Here is a 21,577-nt window from a genome sequence, read left to right on the forward strand (position 1 = left end):
GATTGGGTTAGGGCCCACCCAGGCAGCCTCATTTTAACTTAATCACCACTTTGAAGATCTCCATCTCCAAATATAGCCACATTCTGAGGTGTTGGGGGTTAGGGCTTCGACTGATGAATTATGAGGAACACAATTCAACCTACAACACAAGGCCAGACCCAGATATCCCCAGAAGGACTCAAAACTTCAGCTAAATACATCATTGTCATTCACCAAAGATATAGCATTCCTGACCACTAAGTGTTCACTGGTGGTGGACATATATTTTTGGTCAGGTGCAACCATCCCCCTTTTTTCTAGAAATGGGAACCATCCCTCCTCTCTCTCAGTGCAAGCATTTTGCTTAGTGTAAGCTCTACCCTTGGCTCCTAGGGTGGCCATGTCACTTAAGTCTAACTAACCAGAGCACAGCATTTCCCTGCACAGTGATTGGCTTAGGGTAGGCACATGACCCTAACAGAACCAATGAAACAGAACACCAGGATTTCTATGGCATTCCAGAGAAAGAGGATTCTCTTGGTGCTGGGCTGCAATCTAAAGGGTGAAATCCAGAAGCCACTGAAGCAAACCTGACTGAGGAGAGCCAAAGCCCAGAGACGCAGGAAGCCCAAGTCCTGCCAACACCATTTGAGTCCCTGTACCCAGCAAGCCGTAGGCACACTTAGGCTCCCCAGCCCTGGGGTCCAAGGAAACAGGAGGAAGTTACAAAGGTCAGCAATGACAGGACTGGAGGTTTGTCAAGGGGCAGGAAGGCCTGGACATTTCAGGTTTGCAAGCCAATAAATTATATGTTTTATTTAAGCCAATCTGAGTTTGCTTTTCTGTCAGTTGCTATTAAGAGAACACTGCGAAATCACCTGGACAAGGGGTGTGGAGGAGATATTCAAAAGTGTCCAGAGGGTGTAGCGAGGGTTTCTCCCATCGTGGAGAGGCCAGGAAAGCTGTGGGATGGCTTTGGAGGGTGGCTAAGATCAGATTGGACACGCAGACACTACTGAGAAAGCATTCAAAGGCTCAAGGACATAAGGGTTAAACTTCATTTTTCCTTTCAAGCAATGGATTCTTCCTTCACACACCTCTTAGGTCTTCTTTAGAGAACCTCTTCTCCTAATTAAGTGCTCCCCATAGGCACTCAGTTTTTGTTATATGACAGTGGTGATACCTTCCAAGATAAAGCCCAGTGCACTGGCTGAGAGGTCACCTGGGAAGAGGTCAGTGGGATCTTAATCTCTCTTTCTTCTCCTACTGATGCAGCCAGAAACATACTCCACATTTGGATGCCACACCACAATGCTGGGTCACATCCTCAGTCTTTATTGAGCTCTTTCACCAAGCCCCTTTTTCTTCATCTTGAATATGGGTGGGGGACTTAATGGACCCAAGAGAAAAGCTGCTCTGCTCTCTGTCATAGCTCATCTGGTTGTTCCCTCACTCCTGCTTGGCATCTTCATTTTAAATCCTAATTAAGATAATAAATACATTAGCATTATCTCTCCCTATGTTGATGAATCTACAAATTAAATAACTAGTAGCCTCTACTAAGTCCCTGAAGACTGTAACATAGGACCATTGAAGGCAAATTAAATTAAAGAAACTTACATGTGATTCTGCTTCAGGGACAAGGGCTTGGCCAACAAGATTAGAGAGACCATTTGAGAAGCAGTGCAGCTGGCAGAACCAGCATTGACTTTGGAGTCAGACACACCTGTGCTAAAATTTACACTTTACAATTTTCTTGCCTCATAAGTCTCAGATTGTTCTTCCAGAAAATGAGTATCAACTTTGCAATGTTGTTTTGATGGTTAAGTGAATTAACACAGTAGAAAATGTCTAGGTCTATGGCAGGTACAGAGTGATCTCTTAATAAAGGTTGGCTGTTATTGATTATGATGATGATGATGATGATGATGATGATAACTCAAAAAATTAGTAAATTACCATTGTTAGAAGGGACCTTAAGAACTGAATTACAATTCATAAACTTGACTTGTTCATTTTTGTATCCCCCAGAGCCTAGCAAAGAGCACTCAATAAATGCTTATTGGTTGGATGGATGGATGGATGGATGGATGGATGATGATGGATGATATATATTGGATGGAAGGATGGATGGATGGATGGAGGCAGTTTGCCCCTATCTCAGTGGTAGATGCTAACAACACTTCTCAAAGTTTCAGTCTCCATATTTCTAACAGTTTCCTCCTGTCCTATAGCTGCTTCTTTGATGACCCAACCAAGAGCCCCAGGTTCCCACTCCTACCTCCTCAGGGTAACTGCCAAACTCAGCCTGCAAGGCTAGGACCCCCAACTGTAGCAGCATCTCATCATTGCAGTACATCTTCTCCTCTAGGATGTCTTTTCGAAGCTGCAGGTAAAATTGATGTCTTGTCCAGCTCTGCCTGGAAAAGAAGTGCAGAAATAAAGGCCACTGGAATGCTGAGAGGGAGGGAGAACACTAAACACAGAAGATTTTTTCAGTCTAGGAAGGAGGAAAAGGAGAGAAGGCAGGATACAAGCCAGTAGAATCCAGAGGAAATGCCAGTTAGACAAGTGTAGTCTCTTTTAAACATACTATGCCTCCTGCCACAGTTGGGGGCTACTCTGTAACATGCACTTCACACAGCACCCACGGATATGTGTGTTGCTGTGGTTCAAGAAAGAAGACTGATATTCAGTTAGATGGTGTTTTTAGTAAGCAAAGGAACAAACAGGCTGTGACCAAATTCAAAGCCATGACCCTCTTCTTTAATCCTCATGACTGGGCTTCTGCAGGAGAGGCATGTTAGGGACAAGGGAGGGAGAACTTTGACCTGGAGTGGAGTATGTCTGAGACAAAAGAGCAAGTTCATACTTTGGCCAGAGCTTGCCCCCAAACCCTGACTGAATTTCCCCCTTTTCTATCAAAAGAATATCAACCACAATAATTGTTATTTATACATAAGTTACAGTTCACTAAGCATTTTCCATCTATTATCTCTAATGTCAGCCTGGACATACATATCCCTTAAGGAACAAAGATACAAGTCTGAAGCACTTACTGGAGCAGCCCATAGTGACTGACATAGAACTTGATCCTCAGAAAGAGGGTGAAGGCTCTTGAGGAGGTCTTCTGTGGCTGCTCACTCCAGCCTTCAGGGGCTATTTTGCATAATCTTATTTGGTTGTCCAGGAAAAAGAACTCTTTGCCTGATAATGGAAGTAGAGAGTGTTTGAAAGGGAAAGCAGTCAAGCAGGCACCACCCCTCAGATCCATAGCCCTGAGCCCTGCCCAGAAGGATCAAATAGAAACTGTCTGAGTGCAGGAGAAAGCAGGAAGAAACTCCTCTGGACACCTGCTACTACGGGACCTTTGCTGGAGACAAGAGAAAGTCAAGGAAGAGAAACTCAGCACCAAGAGGAGAAAGTGTGATTATCTCCCTTAGAGAAGGTACCACTACTATTTGCTTTCCTGCTACCATCTTATGGAGATAAAATGAAAAACAATAGAATGAGTATTTATTCCACTCCTGCTATGGCCCAGGCCCTGTGCGTCAACTGGATGGAGCCCAGGAGTCCCCAGCCATGGGCATGTTATGAACTGAATGTTTGTGTTCCCCTAAAATTCATATATTAAAGCTCTAATGCCACCTCCACTTGTGATGATACTTAGAGGTGGGGCCTCTGGAAGGTGATTCAGTTTAGATGAGGTCATGAGGGTGGACCCTAATGATGAGATTAGTGTAATAATAAGAGGGAGACACAAGAGTTCTCTCTGCAGTGTGAGGATATGGTGTGAAGGTGGTCTGCAAGCCAGGAGGGGGGCCCTAAACCTGACCTTGCTCAAATCCTGATCTTGGACTTCTCAACCTCCAAAACTGTGAGAAATAAATGTCTATTGTTTGAAAGCCATCAGTGTATGACATTTTGTTATAGCAGCCTGAGCTGACTAAGGGCATAAGTAGACACATTTGCCTTTTGACCTGAATATTGCCAGCTTGAAAACTCCACCGATCCAAGCTCAGGACTTCAACTCCTATTAATTTTGCCCTCGAGCACCTCCAGGATGAATCAGCCCCAGCCACTGAAGGCCCTGCCTCCATCCTTGCTCTCATCAAAGCAAAACTAGACTCCCTCCACTCTCTGCCTGGGTACCCTGCCCACTACTCTGGGAACCCTGCAGGTCTGTTCCAGGCCTGCATTGCCCCCACACTCTTCTCCATGCTCTATACTCTCATCACAAAGGTGATCTGGAAGGCAAAGCTTTCACAAAGGTAACCAGGTTCTCCCCAAAGCATATGCATGCTTGAGAGAGGAAAGAAGGTGTCCAGAGAAGTTCAAATAACACCCTGTACAGTGCCCAATGTCTGATTTTAACAATATAGACTAATTTCCAATTAGCAAACTGTTTTATTACTGGTTTAATTTAATGAAAATAATTAACAATAGAAAAACAAAATTAAGTGCTTAATACATTTTAGGGGTATCTAGTTCTGGCCAAGATGGAAGAATAAGTAAATGCTGTGTTCACCTTCTGCCTGGACCACATCAAAATTACAACTTAATTATAGACCAACCTAAAGTACCATCTGAAGACTAGCCAGAAGTCCTATAATTAAGGATCTAAAGTAGAAACCATGTGGAGACTGGTAGAAAGGGCAGAGATTTGAAACAAGCTGATCCTATCACCATTTGTGGTGGTTGAGAAATGAGATATCTCAACTGCAGAGGTCCTTCCTGAGGAGTGAGGGTTCCCAGCCCTATATCAGGCTCCCCAGCACAAAGCATCAGTACCAGGAAGAGGATCCCCACAAATTCTGACAGTGAAAATCAATGGGGATTCCATTCTCCTGGGTGAGAGAGAAGGCTGCTGAAAAACCAAGCATCCTCTTAAAGGGTGCACACACAGATTAACTCACAGAATCATAAAAGCAGCAAAGAAAAGGCAGTTACTTATCTACAGGGAGCTCCCATAAGACTGTCAGCTGGTTTCTCAAAAGAAACTTTGCAGACCAGAAGGGATTGGCCTGCATAAAATATTTAAAGCGGAGAAAAAGCAAAGACCTACAACCAAGACTACTCTACCAAGCAAGGCTATCATTTAAAATTGAAAGCGATAAAGAGCTTCTCAGACAAGAAAAAACTAAAGTAGTTAATCACCACCAAACCAGTATTAGAAGAAATGTTAGAGGGACTTCTTTAGGAAAAAAAGGGGGATAACATAAATATGGATAATAAAATAGCAATAACTATGAACCTATCCTAATTACTTAAATGTAAGTAGATTAAACGTTTTTATCAAAAGATATAGCTGAATGGATAAGAAAACAAGACTTATACATACACTGTCTACAGGAGACCCACTTCAGATTGAAAGACACATACAGACTGAAAGTAAAGAGATAGAAAAGGATATTTCATGCAAAGGAAAATGAAAAAAAGCTAGGGTAGCAATACTTATATCATACAAAATAGATTTTAAAACAAAAGCTATAATAAGAGACAATGAAGGGCATTACATAATGATAAAGGGATTAATCCAACAAGAGGACATAACCCTACTAAACATTTATGCACTCAACATAGGAACACCTAAATATTTTAAGCAAATATTGACTGACATAAAAGGAGAGATTGACAAAAATACAGTCATGGTAGGGGAATTTAACACTCCATTGACACCAATGGTCAGATCTTTCTAGACAGAAAATCAACAAGGAAACAGTAACCATAAATAACACATGAGACCAGATAAATTTAATTGATATTTTTAGAACATTACAACCAATAAAAGCAGAATGTATATCCTTTTCAAGTGCACATGGAATATTTTCCAACAGAGCACAAGTTAGGCTACAAAAGAAGTCTCAATAAATTAAAAATCAAAATCATATCAAGTATCTTCTCTGATCACAAAGGTATGAAATTAGAAATCAATTATTTTTTTAAAAAACCTGAAAAACAGACAAACATTGAAATTAAATAACATGCTACAAAACAGTTAATGGGTTAACAATGATATCAATGAAGATATCAAAAGTTACCTTGACACAAATGAAAATGAAAATATAACAACCCAAAACCTATAGGACACAGTGAAAGCAGTCCTAAGAGGGAAATCATAGCAATACAGTCCTACCTCAAAAAAAAAAAAAAAAAAAAGAAAGAAAGAAAAAGTAAAGAAAAATCTCAAATAAACAATCTAAACTTACACCTAAAGGAACTGTAAAAAGAAAAGAAAAAGCACAAAGTGAGAAGAAGAGAGGAAATAATAAAGATTGAAGAGGAAATAGAGTTAAAATAATAATAGGGAAAAAAAAATCAATGAAACTCAGAGCTGATTATTTGAAAAGATAAACAAAATTTTATCTAGACTCATTGAGAAAAAACATGAGAGGGCCTAAATAGTCAAAATCAAAACTGAAAAAGGAGATTTGACAACCAACACCAGAGAAATACAAAAGATTATAAGAAAATACTATGAATAACTACATGCCAATGAATTAGACAATCTGGAAAAATGAATAAATTCTTGGAAACATACAATCTTCCAAGACTGAATTAGGAAGAAACAGAAAATCTGAACAAACAAATTACTACTAACAAAATCGAATTCGTAATCAAAAAACTCCCAACAAACAAAAGTCCCAGACTAGACGGTTTCATGGGTGAATTTTACCAAACATTCAAAGAATTAATACCTACTCTTCTCAAACTCTTCCAAAAAATTCCAGGGAAGGGATGGCTCTCAAGCTCATTTTATGAGGCCAGCATTATACTGATTACAAAATCAGACAAAGACATCATTAAAAAAAGAAAATTTAGGACAATGTCCCTGATGAATATAGATGCAAAAATTCTCAACAAAATATTAGCAAACTGAATTCAGCAATACATTAAAAAAAAATCATACTCCATGATCAAGTGAGATTTATTTCTAGGATGCAAAGTTGGTTCAATATCCACAGATCAATTAACATGACATACCATATAAATGAAATAAAGGATAAAAATCGTATGATCAATCAATAGATGCAGAAAAAGCTTTTAACAAAATCCAACACCTTTTTATGATAAAAACTCTCAGCAAAGTAGAGATAGAGGGAACATACCTCAACATAATAAAGGCCATATGTGACAAATGGACAGCCAATATCATACTCAACAGTGTAATGCTGAAAGCTTTTCCTTTAAGATCAAAAACAAGATAAGGATTTCCATTTTTGCCACTTCTATTCAACATAGTATTGGAAGTCCTAGCCACAGCAATCAGACAAGAAAAAGAAATAAAAGGCATCCAGATTGGAAAGGAAGAAGTAACACTGTCATTATTTGCAGATAACATTATACTATATAGAGAGAACCTTAAAGATTCTACCAGAAAATTATTATAACTGATCGATCAATTCAGTAAAGTAGCAGGATACAAAATTAATATTCAGAAATCTATTGCACTTTTATATAATGAACTATCAAAAAGAGAAATTAAGAAAATAATCCCATTTATAGTTACATCAAAAAACAAAAAAATACCTAGGAATAAATTTAACCAAAGAAATAAAAGACCCGTACTCAGAAAATTATAAGACATTGAAGAAAAAATTGAAGAAGGTACAAATAAATGGCAACATGTATGGTGCTCATGGATAGAAAAAATTAACATCATTAAAATGCCTATACTACCCAAAGCAATCTATATTTTAATGCAATTTCTGTCAAAAGTGCCATTGGCATTTTGACAGAACTAGAACAAATAATCCTAAAATATATAAGGAACTGCAAAAGACCCCAAATAGCCACAGCAATCTTGAGAAAGAAGAACAAAGTTGGAGATATCATGCTATTAGATATCAAACTATAGTACAAGTCTGTAGTAATCAAAATGGCATGGTACTGGCATAAAAACAAACACATAGATCAATGGAACAGAATAGAGAGCCCAGACATAAATCCACTTCTATATAGTCAATTAATCTATGACAAAGAAGACAAGAATATACACTGGGGTAAAGACAGTCTATTCAATAAATGTTGTTGATAAAACTGAACAGACATATGCAAAAAAAAAATGAAACTAGACCACCTTATACACCATACAAGAATAAACTCAGAAGGAATTAAAGACTTATATACAAGTCCCAAAACCATAAAACTCCTAGAAGAAAACATAGGCAATAAACTCTGAGGTTGGTTTTAGTAATATTTTTTTCTGATGTATCACCTCAAGCAAGGGAAACAAAAGAAAAATAAACAAAGGGAACTACACAGCAAAAGAAATTGTCAACAAAGTGAAAAGACAACCTACCATTCGTGAGAAGATATTAGCCAATGATATATCCGATAAGGGGTTAATATTCAAAATTTGTAAAGAACTCATACAAACAATCCAATTAAAAATGGACTTGAATAGACATTTCGCCAATAAACATGAAAAGATGCTCAATGTCACTAATCATCAGGGAAATGCAAATTAAAACCACAATGAGATATCATTTCACACTTGTCAGAATGGCCATCATCAATAAATCAACAGACAAGGTTTGGTAAGGATGTAGAGAAAAAGTATTCTCATGCACTGTTGGTAGGATTGCAAATTGGTGCAGCCACTGTGGAAAACATTTTGGAGGTTCCTCAAAAAATTTTAAAATAGAACTACCATAAGACCCAGCAATTCCACTTCTTAGTATTTATCCAAAGAAATTGAAAACACTAATTCATAAAAATGTATGCGCCCTATGTTCATTGCAGTATTATTCACAATAGCCAAGATATGGAAGTAACCTAAGTGTCCATCAATAGATGGCTGGGTAAAGAAGATATGGTACATATATATAATTTACTATTACTTAGCCATAAAAGAAGAATGAAATCTTACCATTTGTGACAACAGGGATGGATCTGGAAGGTATTATGCTGAGTGAAATAAGTCAGACAGAGAAAGACAAATACCATATGATTTCACTTATGTGTAGAATCTAAAGAACAAAATTAATGAACAAACAAAACAGAAACAGAGTCGTAGATAGAGAAAACAAACTGACTGTTGCCAGATGAGAGGAGGGTTGGGGTGTTGAGTGAAAAAGTTGAAGGAGTTAATAAGCACATATTGGCATTTACACAATAGTCATGGAGATGTAAAGTACAGCACAGGGAATATAGTCAATAATATTTTAATAACTATGTATGGTGCCAGATGAGTATTAGTGCCAGATGGATATTAGAATCATCAGGGAGATCACTTTGTAAATTATACAAATGTCTAACCACTAAATAATATTCAATGTCAACTGCAATTAAAAAATAAAAACTAATTTAAAAAATACTTTTGGGGTGCATGACTTCAAAAAAAGTCAGGAGTGAATATAATAACTTTTCTCTAGCTTTATTGAAATATAATAGATAATTGGTTGCTCATATTTACATTGTACAATTCTATGAGTTTTTTCAATTATAGTTGGCATACAATAATATATTAGTTTCTGTTGTACGGTATAGTGATTAGAGTTCAAATGATCACCCCACTAAATCTAGTATCCCTCTTCACCCTTACATATTTATTACGATACTGTTGACTAGTTTCTTTATGCTATACTATATCTCTCTATGACTATTTTGTAACTATCCATTTGTATTTCTTAATCCCTTCGCCCTTTTTCACCATACTCTCCAACTCCCCTCCTCTCTAATATCCCTCAAAATGTTCTCTGTATCTATGAGCTTGCTTCATTTTTGTTGTTATTGTTGCTTATTTTTGTTCTTTAGATTCCTCATGTATGTGGAGTCACACGGTATTTGTCTTTATCTGACTTACTTCATTTAGCACAATATCCTCTAGGTCCATCAAGGCAGTATCTTTTTCCATCTCCTTCCTTTTAGTCTGTGTATGTCTTTTAATCTGAAGTGAATCTCTTGTAGGCAGCATTGTAGGAGTCTTGTTTCCTTATCCATTTAGCTACCCTATCCTTTAGTTGAAGCACTGAATTTTTTTCCATTAGAGGTACTTGTTGAAAGGAATGCAGTTATTACTATTCTTTATTCATGATTTTGATATATTGTTTTTCTTCTTAAAGAAGTTCCTCCAACAATTCCTGTAATACTGGCTTGGTGTTGATGAATTCCTTTAGCTTATTTTTGTCTGGGAAGCTCTTTATCGGTCCTTTGATTCTAAATGATAGCTTTACTGGATAAAGTATTTTTGGTTGTATATCCTGAGTTTTCATCAGGTTGAATATTTTGTGCCAAGCCCTTCTGTCCTACAAAGTTTCTTTTGAAAAATCAGCTGCCAGTCTTATGGGTGCTCCCTTGTAGGTAACTAACTGCTTTTCTCTTGCTGCTTTTAAGATTCTTTCTTTGTATTTAACCTTTGGCATTTGAATTATGATGTATCTTGGTGTGGGCCTCTTTGGGTTCCTCTTTCTTGAGACTCTCTGAGCTTCCTGGGGTTGTATATCTATTTCCTTCACCAGGTTAGGGACATTTTCCGTCATTATTTCTTCAAATAGCTTCTCCACTCCTGTTCTCCCTTTCCTCCTTTAGGTACAGCTATTACACAGATGTTTTTACACTTAACTTTGTCCCAAAGACTCCTTAAACTATTATTATATTCTTGGCTTTTTTTTCTTGCCATTCTGATTGGGCAACCTTGGCTCCCATCATCTATATTGGTGGTTCTATACTCTTCTTCATCCACTCTGTTAATTTCTTCTAATATACTTTTCATCTCAGATAATGTATTCTTCATTTCTGATTGGTTCTTTTTTATAATTTCCATTTCCATTTTTATGTTTTTTATCTTTGTTAAAGTTCTTACTGAGTTCACCTATTCTTCCTCTAAGTTAATCGAGCATCTTTATAACCAGCATTTTGAATTCTGCATCTATTAGATTGTTTGACTTCATTATTCCTGGATCTCTGCTCTGCTCTCTCGTATGGTTTCTGCTTCTTTGTCTTCCTATTTAGCTGCCTCTCTGTGTCTGTTTCTATGTACTAAGCAAAGCTCCTAAGTCTCCTGGTCTTATTAGTATGGCTTTGTGTAGGAAGTGTCCAGAGGCACCTCTATCATCTATGCCATTTTGTGCCTTCTCCCAGTGAATATAATGATTTTGATAAATAGCTTCCCAAATCATATGTCAACTGATTTCCACCATGTTTACCACCCATATGAGGCCGGGTGGACACAAGAGGCTTTTTATAATGAAAAAGTACCAGATCTCGGTAAATAAATATGGAAATGCCATTTAACGAAAACTCAAAAAAAAATTTCATCTAAACCTGCCTTCTGTGCCTTCAGTCCTTGCAGCAGAATCTGACTCCCCATACCAACTCAGCCTTCCTTTAGAGTCACTTCTCTCTAGGGAATGGGCAGGTCCCTATTATAGTTTGGCTGGCAAACCCTCCCAAGTGGGTTTATATCCAAATCCCAGACTGGTCACATTTGAGTGATTTACTCAAGAGACCCCAGCTAAGCAGCTGTAGAATATTCACATGGGAAGGATCTGGGCTGACACTGGACCAGGAGGAGGTAGTAGGAGGTAAACCTTAGGTTGTACTCCCAGAGCAAGCATACTGATTTTATTTAAATTGCATATTACAGATCAATGAAAATACAATGTTTCTTAAAGATTCTTCTATTCACACTTTACAAAGGTTGGGCAAACATCAACTGATCAGATCAAAGCATGCAATGGTTGTCCTCTTTACTTGAGAGAGAGATCTATCTTTCTTAGTCTACTGAGAACTATGGGGAGATAAAGCCTCCCTCCTACCCATGTGGCACACCGAATGATCCCACAATAAACTTGTTAGCTTCTCCCATTGGAGATAGGAGAAGAGCAAACCAAGATTATGATACCCAGGAAGGTGGGCTGAGAGAGCCAGAATTTAACCCGAAGGTCCGTATTATCCCAGCTTGGTCTGCTTCTCATTCCTCCACAAGGTGGTTAAAGGGCTTTGACTACAGCAAAGGCATATTTGTAGTTGATAGAACTGAAAAGACCCTTAATAAAGGGCAGAGATGGAAAGATAAAAAAACACTTTCTTTCAGGATCTTCAGAACAGATTCTTAACTTAGGGTGGGTGTGCTGATTTCCTGTGAAATACTGAAATTGGTGAAATACTCATAACAAAAAATTTACCATATTAACCACAGTTAAGTGAAAGTTCAGGAGTGTTAAGTACATTCACTTATTGTGCGACCACCATCACCATCCATCTCCAGAACCATTTTCATCTTGTAATACTGTAACTATACCCATCAAACAATAACTCCCCATTCCACTTTCCTCAATCTCTGAAAACCATCATTCTACTTTGTCTCTAAATTTAACTACTCTAGGTACCTTATATATTGAAATCAAACAGTATTTGTCTTTTCACAACTAGTTTTATGTCCTCAAGTAAATGTCCACAATGTCCTCAAGCTTCATCTGTATTATAGCATGTGTCAGAATTTTCTTACTTTTTAAGGCTGAATAATATTTCATTGTAAGTTTTTGCCACATTTTGCTAATCCATTTATACATCAATGGATACTTGGGTTGCTTCTACATTTTAGTTACTGTGAATAATGCTGCTACAAACATGGGCATACAAGTATCTCTGAGCAACCTGTTTTCAATTATTTTGGATATGTATGCAAAAGTGGAATTGCTAGATCATATGGTAAATATATTTGTAATTTTTTAAGGAGCCACCACACTGTCTTCCACACTAGCTACACCATTTTATATTCCCACCTAGATGGAAATATTTTTTTAACATTTTTAACATTTGCTTATCAGTGCATTGAGATTGCTCAACCAGATCCAGCAAATCACAGAAACCCACATGCACTATTTCATAACAATCTTCTGCACTTACTTGACACTTCGCACGTGAGCACTTGAAGACTTCACCATGCTAACTAATGTCTAAGTATGCGAGGTGAGGTGTCCCAGTCTCAAACATTTTTTTTAGAAGGAATAGTACTCAGGTACCTAGATGCCTGGGTTATCTGAGGCACCAGGCCAGCTGTGGAGACACTTACCTTTCAGATAAGCCAAGCCAAAGTAGGTGAGCTCCCCAAGGTTGGTGAAGGACATGACAGCATTGAAGACAGCCCCCACTGTAGACGTGATGTCACATTTCACCTCCAGACACTGCCCACTCAGCAGTATCACACAGAGGTCTCTGAGAGTCAAACAGGATTTCCCTTTTTTGGTCTGAAAACAATAATAGCATCAAATGCAACAACTACAAGACATGGAGTCTTTACCATGGGATAGCTGCTATGCTAAGCACTTTATATGTCACTGAGAAACAACCCTAAGAGATGAGCATGTTTTCGATACTATTCAGCAATGAGAAATGAGGTTCAGAAATGGTAAGGGACTTACTTATTCATGGTGGCACAGATAGTAAGAGGCAGAGCAGAACTCAAATCCACACTCTCTGCCAGGCTCTGCAGAAGCCAAGAGGGCCAAGAAGGCAGATCCCACTGATGTCTCTCCCCTACAGAAAGCTCAGCTGCCCCTTGGGCTCTGCAGTCTAAAAGGTGTGGTTTATCAATGAATCACACACCCTCGAGTATCCCTCAACCTGATACTGTCCCCCAGAGCACAGCAGAATGAGTTTGGGCTGGCAAAGATCCAGTGAAGAGAGAGGGTTGGAGCAAGGGGATTACTATGCATCAAGAAATGGGTCAGCAGAACTTCAGCCAAAAACTCATAGCAGTTAGCCTTTTGCCTCTTTACCCACTCAGATTAATTCTAGATTCATTCACTCACACAGCCTCACCCTGACCACAGCGGCCTCTGCTCAGCAGCACAGAAAGACTCATCATTCCACCCCCGACCCCCACGCTGGTGTGCCTGTGTCTCTGCACATACTGCCCACTGCCTGGAATGCTCTTCCTCTCTGTCTCTACATGGTAAGTTCCTATGAGTCTTCCAGATCAGGCTCAGGACCCTCAGCTGTACCCTGGAATGTACAGTTACACTCTCTCTTCTCTGCTCCCATGGCAGCTTGTACCCCAAAGCCCAGCCTGGGCCTGGTCCGGACCTCCCCAGGGAAGTTCTTAGAGAATAGTCCATTCGTGACTATCAAGATGCCTACAGTCACATCCTGACCCTCCTTACACCCAGGGTAGCCCCCATACTCCAGGGACCAGTACAGATCTGAGAATCCTGTGGGAGGGCATTCCCACGGGATTCTGGGCAGAGCTGATCACATGGCACACTCTGAACCACCATGATTCCCACCCTCCTGTACACCTGATAACATGTGGGAGCAGGGGCCATGAGAGAGAGGTCGGGGATGGAGGAGAGAAGAAAGAGAGAGGAGAAGAGAGGAGAGGAGAGGAGAGGGAAGTGCGGGAGTTATCCCATGTGCTCTGAAGGGCCCTGTGCTTGGGTTTAATGCTCTGTAGTTGCCTTCTTGAAATCTTAATTATTATCTTTGAATGTGTGTTTTCTAAGTGAAGTCTAATGGGACAGTGGAGCCTGCACAGAGCTTGGGCTCACAGTGGTCCTACCTACCCACCTCTGGCTATAGGTTTGAGCTGCCTGTGTTCCAAAACCTGCCTGGCCTCCCCTTCCCCCTTCCTACCCTGCGACCTCTGCCACCCTACATCCAGTGCAGCCACAAGCTCATATTCCACTGTTGCACTTCTCTTCTGTAAGAAGCTGGCTCAGGAAGGGTCCCAATTAGGCCCACATACTCTAAGACATCTCAGAACAGAGCATGGCAACAGCTGTCCCCACTCTGGGCCGGCAGCACCAAAGCTCTCTCTGAGATCGGCTCAGCAAGGACAAGCCTCTCACTCACCCCAAATTCAGGTATCAAGTGCCTCTCCACACAGAGGCTGCAACCCCTTTGGGGGTCTACAATGTGTCTGGTTTGGGGCACAAGAGCCAAAAGGAGGAAGATGGACTTTTCTACCCCAGAAAATAGACAAATGTGTAAATTGCAGAATGTAAGTTCCAGATGAAGAGCGTTTTTGTTCACATCATAGATTTGGGGCCTGGAATAGTGTCTGGAACCTACTAAATGCTTAAACATTTTCTGACTAAATGAGGAGATGAAGGCTGAATTGAGTCTGGAAGAACAAGCAGGACTTAACTAAAAGTCACAAAGATTCCTCTTAAAAGGTATAAGTACTAAAGGATGTGAAGCAGGAATGCAACTTGGCAGGGGTCTCTGGCAGAGCCTGGAGGACAGAGTAAGAACCACTGGGGCCCTCCCAGCCTGACACCCCAGTCAGAGCTCAGTCAGCCTCCAGGCCTGCCCATCTGGTCAGTTCCCTCACCACCCTCCTGCCCTGCTCAGCCTAACCCCGGCAGTTACCACAATTGATCCAGGCAGATGCAGAGTCACAGGGGCTTCTCCAGCTAGCAGGATGAACTCCGGCCTGGAAAACTGGGGGAACACCCAGAGTCACTCACAGTAGAGAAGTCAACATTCCATGGGGCTGGATCCCTAAATTCGGGACTGGGTTTCCCTGTGGGCTCACATCCCTCCACAACCTACCAGCACTCCCTTCCACAGAGTCAACAGGAAACAGGTTTCAATGACATGGTGCTAAACAGGGCTGAGGCCTTACCTAGGCCAGGCATCTGAAAGCAGCAGCTTAATAGGAGGGTATTGTGGTTTAGGTGATGTTTTAGCTCTTAAGTTGAGAGTCTACTTCATTGTAAGCTCCATAATTCATGCACAGTTACATAATTTTGTATGTATGTATCAAAATTATAAAACAGCTTATATAGTACAAATATATATTATATGTAATAAGAAGATTTTTAAACAAAAATACCTTTATATTTGGATTAGATGAAACATTTTTCTAGCTCTGGATGTTGAATTAATAGCATGTAGGGGCGGCCATTCTGTTTCACAGCACTTTATGTCTGTATCACACTTGTGACCTGGGAAATACTTTAATATCCATGATTATTTAGACCCAGCCATCGACCTGTGAGGTAACATATTCTCAACTTATTTTGCAGAAAATTGAGGCTCTAAGAGGTTAAGAAACTCGCCCATGTCCAACACCAGTGAATGAGAAGATTGGGTGGGTCTTCTAATGTGTCCCCAGGGTACACAGCATTATTCCTGTCTCAAGAGGCCAAAGGTCCAGCCAGGCATGACCTGTATCCTGAGAGAGTCCCGAGTAGAAACGTCTTTAGTGAGTAATGAGAAAGAAAAGTAAAGAAGGTAAAAAGTTTTCCTGAACCCGTTTCTGCGCCCCGCAAGTTCATGAGGACCTGAGAGTGGTCTTGGAGGGCAGCAGGGACTAGGCAGGGAGTGTGGGAGCCCAGGGCCACACAGGAAAATAATGCCCTAAGGCTACTCCAGGTTCAACTCGTCTCTAATTTGTTGAGGGGCTTTAAGCAAATCTCTCTGCCACAGGCAGACAGACAAAGCCTTCTGGGGGCATCTGGGTCTGAAGTTCCAAAAGGGTCCAGATGCTAAAACAGAAGACCTGGCAGAGGCAGCTTCCTCAGTGAACAGCTTGCCTGGGAGGGACTTGTAACAGCTCCAGGGGGCACTGATCGCCCTCAGGGTTGCTGCAACACTGTATGGTTGTTAAAACAGTATTTCAGCTAATGGTAATATTGTACTTTGAGATAAGGGTGCTATTCTAAGTACCAGAAGTGGCTCTGAGGGCTGATGCCAGAGCTGTTTAGTGGCAGAAGGTGCATCTTTGGACCATCCCAAACTCACTGTCCAGCACTGGCTTAGCAAACTGACCCCTCAACAGAGACCAGCCTGCCTGCGACGGGTAGGAGGTCCCCACAGGCTTGAGCACACTGCAGAGACCACTGGTCACCCATCTCTCTGTCAGCCTGGACTTCACCCACATCTTTACTCCTGCACTTCCCATTGGTTCAGAAGGCCACTTCCAAGTACATTCAGCCTTGTCAGCTGTCTAATCACCTACTTTATTCTGTCACCATGCCACATCATGGCTGTCAACTTCCTGAAGGGTGGAACCAGGCATCTTCAGCCTTCTATCCTACACTGCATCTACAGGGCAAACATATATTGCCCTGAATTGCAGCTTTCAGGTTTATTTTAGTCCAGTTTTGGAAATCTCAGACCAGGGAGTTTGACACCCCAAGAGAACCCTGCCAATTTTCAGCTGCTGTGTCAGCCATCCACAGCTCTCTGCTCAAACTTCTTTGGGGAGTGTCCTTTGATCCTCTTTGCTCACCTTTCCCTTTCTTTGTAGGAAATGCTTTTGAGAAGGAGTTGTTGGCTGTGAGTTTTGTACTGCCATGGAGAGAGTGGATCCGGAGCTGGGCCGCCTGCCTTCCTGAAGGTCCTGGGGAGCTTCAGCTGGAAGAGCACTGGCCAATGGGCAGAGAAGGGGAGGAATGATTAACAGTAGAAATGGCTTCCAGCCCACCATAGACAGGTACTCAGCTGGGCAGGGAGTGTACACTATTTCATCTTCACCTCATACTATGAAGGAGGCACCATACCATTTTTCAAATAAGGAAGCTGAGGCACAGAGAAACTAAGGCTGCAATGTGACTTTGTCCCTCTTCTCATCAAGAGGTGGAGCCTATTTCCCACCTCTTAAATCTGGGCTGGCCTGTGGCTTACTTTGGCCAAGGAAGGAGGTGGAAGTAGTGGAAGACTAGTTCTGAGAGGCGTAAACTCCCCCCCCCCTCTCTCTCTCCTCTCTCTCTCTCTCTCTCTCTCTCTCTCTCTCTCTCTCTCACACACACACACACACACACACTACACACACACCTGCCACTGTCATGAAGATGATCTCAGGCTAACCTATTACTGAAAAAGAACTCAGGCTCCCCCAGACTACAGCCCACCACTCCCAGAAGAGAAGCTACCTAGATGAGCTGCAGCTGATGACAGGTGCATCTAACAGAGTCCAGAAGGATCTCCCAACTGAGCACAGCCTAAATTCCCAACTCACAGAACCAAGAACTAAACAAATTATTGTTTTCAGCTACTATGGTTTCTAGTTATTTGTTTTGCAGCCTAATGTGTCAATAGATCTTTACAATGGCATAGAAGCATGTTGTTCCATGACGGAGCATGCACTTAGTTCCCAGAAGTGACAGAATGCCTGACAGCACAGTTGCTATCAGGCCCCTCATTACCTTGACTTCATATCTGCTTAAATGTGGCTTTTTCACCTGCCAATGAAATAGGGTCAGCTTCTTCTAGGGAATCAAGAGGTTTTTCATCAGTAATCGGTAAAGAAGCAGGATACAGTGCCCACCACCACTACCAATGTTCCACACTGAGTTCACAGCTCTGTATATCTTGCTACTTACCTATTAACAGAGAAGTTACAATGACCGAGTGCTGAGGTGCTTGGACCAGGCTCCAGGGAACTCTGAGTCTCTGTGCTTCTTTCTGAAACTAACCAAACAGCATGGTGGAGGCAAAGAACACAGATTTCTTAAAGCAGGCAGCTGGAGTGTGAATACTAGCTGTGTGACCTAGGTGAAATTACTTAACCTTTCTGAGCTGTTTCCTCATGTGGAAAATGAAAATAATGCTTACAGGTTTGGGGGAGGTTTTGGGGGAAGATAAAGCCTAATGGCAAAGAGTACTTTGTTTTACAGACAAAAAAAATATGTTATTTTTTAAATTCTTAGATTCAGTTGAAAAGTAAAGAATAGTAGATTCAAAGATTATTCTAAAAGTCATTCTTTTAACACACTCAGAGAAACAACAAAAACAATCTTTTATGAATTGCTTTTCCTTTTACTCCACCTAAAAACTAAAGGAAAAACTTTTATGTTGTATGTTTTCATTTGTTTTATCAACTTAGCCAGTTAGAACTCAATAAAAAAGAGTTTATGTTTGATATAAATAACTCTTTTAAATTATATCTCCAAATGAAGCTTTCTTTAAGACACAGACCAGTCTGAGGCTCAGTCCCTTCTCTTTAGGGGCTTCCTGGAAGAGTAGAGCTTGCATGGGCTTTCTCTGTCACCACAGAATGAACATCTGACCCACAAAGGGCAGGAAACAGTAGAAGGTGCATGAGCCCACCCAGGAAATGCTCAATGCACTGTACTTACCTCCACAAGGATGCAGACGCTCCAGAGCTCGTGCCACTGGGCTCTCACAGCATGCCTGATGTAGCCTATTCCTGAGAAAGTAACTTCTATCCTGCTGTACAGAGGAGCTTTCATCCATAACTCTCCTCTCCACCTGAAGGTCAAGTACATAGCACATCCACATCCAAAGGTCAAGAGGGGGCATTTATATAAACACATAGAGACTACCTGTCAGTTTGAGTCAGCATGAAAGTGTCTGCCTCACACAGTGAGAGCCTAACAATGTATTCCTTAGCACCGAGAACATACTATATACTCACTACTCAGAGGTACCCTAGAGATAATCATTACCTCCCTAATACCTGTGTACTCCTATACATCTCTGCCTTTGCTCATGCTCTCCCTCTAATGTCTCCCCACTAAGCTCCTCTGTGCCTCCAAGACCCAAAACTATGTCCTCTCTACTTCTAATCCTCTCCACCACTCCCTTCAGGCAAATGTAATCATCCTCTCATCTTTCCCCAACAATGTACTCACAAATCCTTCGATTATACCACATTATATCATATTTGCTTGCTTATCTGTCTCCTCCAACCTCACTGTGAGCTTTATGCCCCATTGCAGCTCACCTAGTTCAGTGCCCCAATGAATGTCCAAAAAGTGACCAAAATCTACCTTATGGTTCCCTGATGGAAATGCTGCAGGTCAACACAGTGTTTATTAGGGGACAACGACACACCAATGGATGGTAGGCTCTAATGTCTTTCAAACAAATGAACCCCTCTTCCCCACCAAATCCTCTGGCCCGATGAGTAGGAGCAACATGTCCACATGCCAAAAGAGCAGGGGTCCAAGAAGGAGGACAGAATGGAAGAGGCATTTTCTGATTGACTGTTGACAGTGGCCACCCCATCCTCCAGTTATCCCCTCCTCTTCATACACATGGCCCCTGCATTAGTCTTGGTCTCGATTCTTCAACCTGACCCCATACAAGTGCAGTGCTTCCCAGCCTTCTCTGGTTCCTCTAAGTTTCAAGCCTCCTCGCATTTGTACCATGGGCACCTCACTTGCCTCACTCTAGCCTCAGGTCTGTCCTGGCCTCAAGAGGGACCAATGCTGGTGCACTTTATGCTCCAAGCTCCCCATGGGATCAGGTAGAAACTGTCTTCTCCTGGGACTACCTTCTTGCTTGGCTTGTCCTCCATCCTATTGTCCTTCCATCACTGCCCCTCCCCCAGGAGTACTTTCCCAATAAATAACTTGCATAAGAAAACCCATTTCTGGCTTTGCTTCAAGGGAATCTGACCTAAGCCAAATGCTACTATGCACTAGGCCCCTTGCTAGGCACTGAGAAGAGCATAGGGCAGTAGGCAGCACAGTGTGACCAACACAATAAGGAGACCCTCCACAGGTACAAGATAGCAGAGGGGGTGGTGAGAGACCACGTAGGCATGGTCAGAAAGTCTTCCTGTGTGAGGCCTAGAGTTTAATTTTGATAGATGAACTAACTCATGGGTTATAAACATGATTATTTTTATGTAAATAGGCTCTTTCAAAGATCCCAAGGGTCTTAGCCACATTAGGAATCCAGGTTTGTGCATTGGTCTTTGCCAGCGCTGCCTAATAGTATTGTGATGATGGGAATGTTCTAGATCTGCCCTGTCCAGTATGGCCATCACCAGCTACATGTGGCTACTGAGCACTTGAAATATGGCAGGTATAATTGAGGAACTAAATTTATAATTTAATTTTATTTTAACTAACTATAATTTAGCTAATTTAATTTTCAACAGCCATACGTAGCTAGTGGCTCCCTGGTTGGAAAACACAGATCTGCACTGACCTCAGAGATGGTGCCCAGAACCAAGCCAACCAGCCGTTTGATGTGGAGATTGGCAGAGGCTGGGTATACGGCCACTTCTCGATGAACCTGACACGCTTCCAGGACTGACTGCAGTGGCAGCCGCCTGTGAGGCTGGTCTTCGCACATGGTCAGCAGAACAGAGTGCAAGGGCTCCAGGAGCTGCAGTGACTGGAGAGAAGAGCACTGTGTGAGATATTCGAAGAGGTGCCACTGCTGAGGCCAGTGTCTTACAGGTTTACAGTGTGGAATAACAGAAATGGATGTTCTTGTGACAACTAGACAGATGCTAGCTCCTTCTGGAGAGCTGAAGGATAGACACAAGATATATCACTGAGGCTACCAAATGCAGAGCAACTATCTCTGCTCCAGCTGTGTGAAGTTTGCTGCTTTCTAATCTGGAATGCTCTTCAGTGCATGGAGAGCCCACACATGTGCTTGGAATATTTATGAAAAATAGATGCTTAACCAAGTGGATTTCCACCTATGGCAAGCATCCAGATGAAATCAGGGATCAGCCTTTAACTCATTCACCTAGGCAGCCTGTCATTTCTCTCAGATTATTTAGATGAGTCTCATTAGGTCTTTCCAGTAGAATGTGAGCTCCAGAAACATAAGGATGGTGGCTTTTTCACTTCAGAATCTCCAGTGGTCAGCACAAGGTCAATAATTTTTGGTTTAACTTTATGTCACATGTAAACACCAAGCAAAAAAAAAAAAAAAA

The 21,577-nt window shown here is 41.3% G+C and overlaps 1 protein-coding gene across 1 annotated transcript in view; it reads right to left on the reverse strand.

Moving 5' to 3' along the window:
• Positions 1-21,577, reverse strand: part of FRMPD2 (FERM and PDZ domain containing 2) — a 113,376-nt gene that overhangs the window by 56,476 nt on the left and 35,323 nt on the right. Inside the window, exons 5-12 of the mRNA XM_039872330.1 lie at positions 20,836-21,024; positions 19,014-19,146; positions 18,258-18,345; positions 17,165-17,300; positions 15,298-15,369; positions 13,001-13,175; positions 3,039-3,186; positions 2,261-2,399 (exon numbers count right to left, since the gene is read on the reverse strand). Coding sequence (XP_039728264.1) covers positions 2,261-2,399; positions 3,039-3,186; positions 13,001-13,175; positions 15,298-15,369; positions 17,165-17,300; positions 18,258-18,345; positions 19,014-19,146; positions 20,836-21,024 — 1,080 coding nt within the window. The remainder of the gene's footprint in view (positions 1-2,260; positions 2,400-3,038; positions 3,187-13,000; positions 13,176-15,297; positions 15,370-17,164; positions 17,301-18,257; positions 18,346-19,013; positions 19,147-20,835; positions 21,025-21,577) is intronic.

Source organism: Pteropus medius, unplaced genomic scaffold (assembly GCF_902729225.1).
Source record: "Pteropus medius unplaced genomic scaffold, Ma_sr-lr_union100, whole genome shotgun sequence".
Taxonomy (NCBI): Eukaryota; Metazoa; Chordata; class Mammalia; order Chiroptera; family Pteropodidae; genus Pteropus; species Pteropus medius.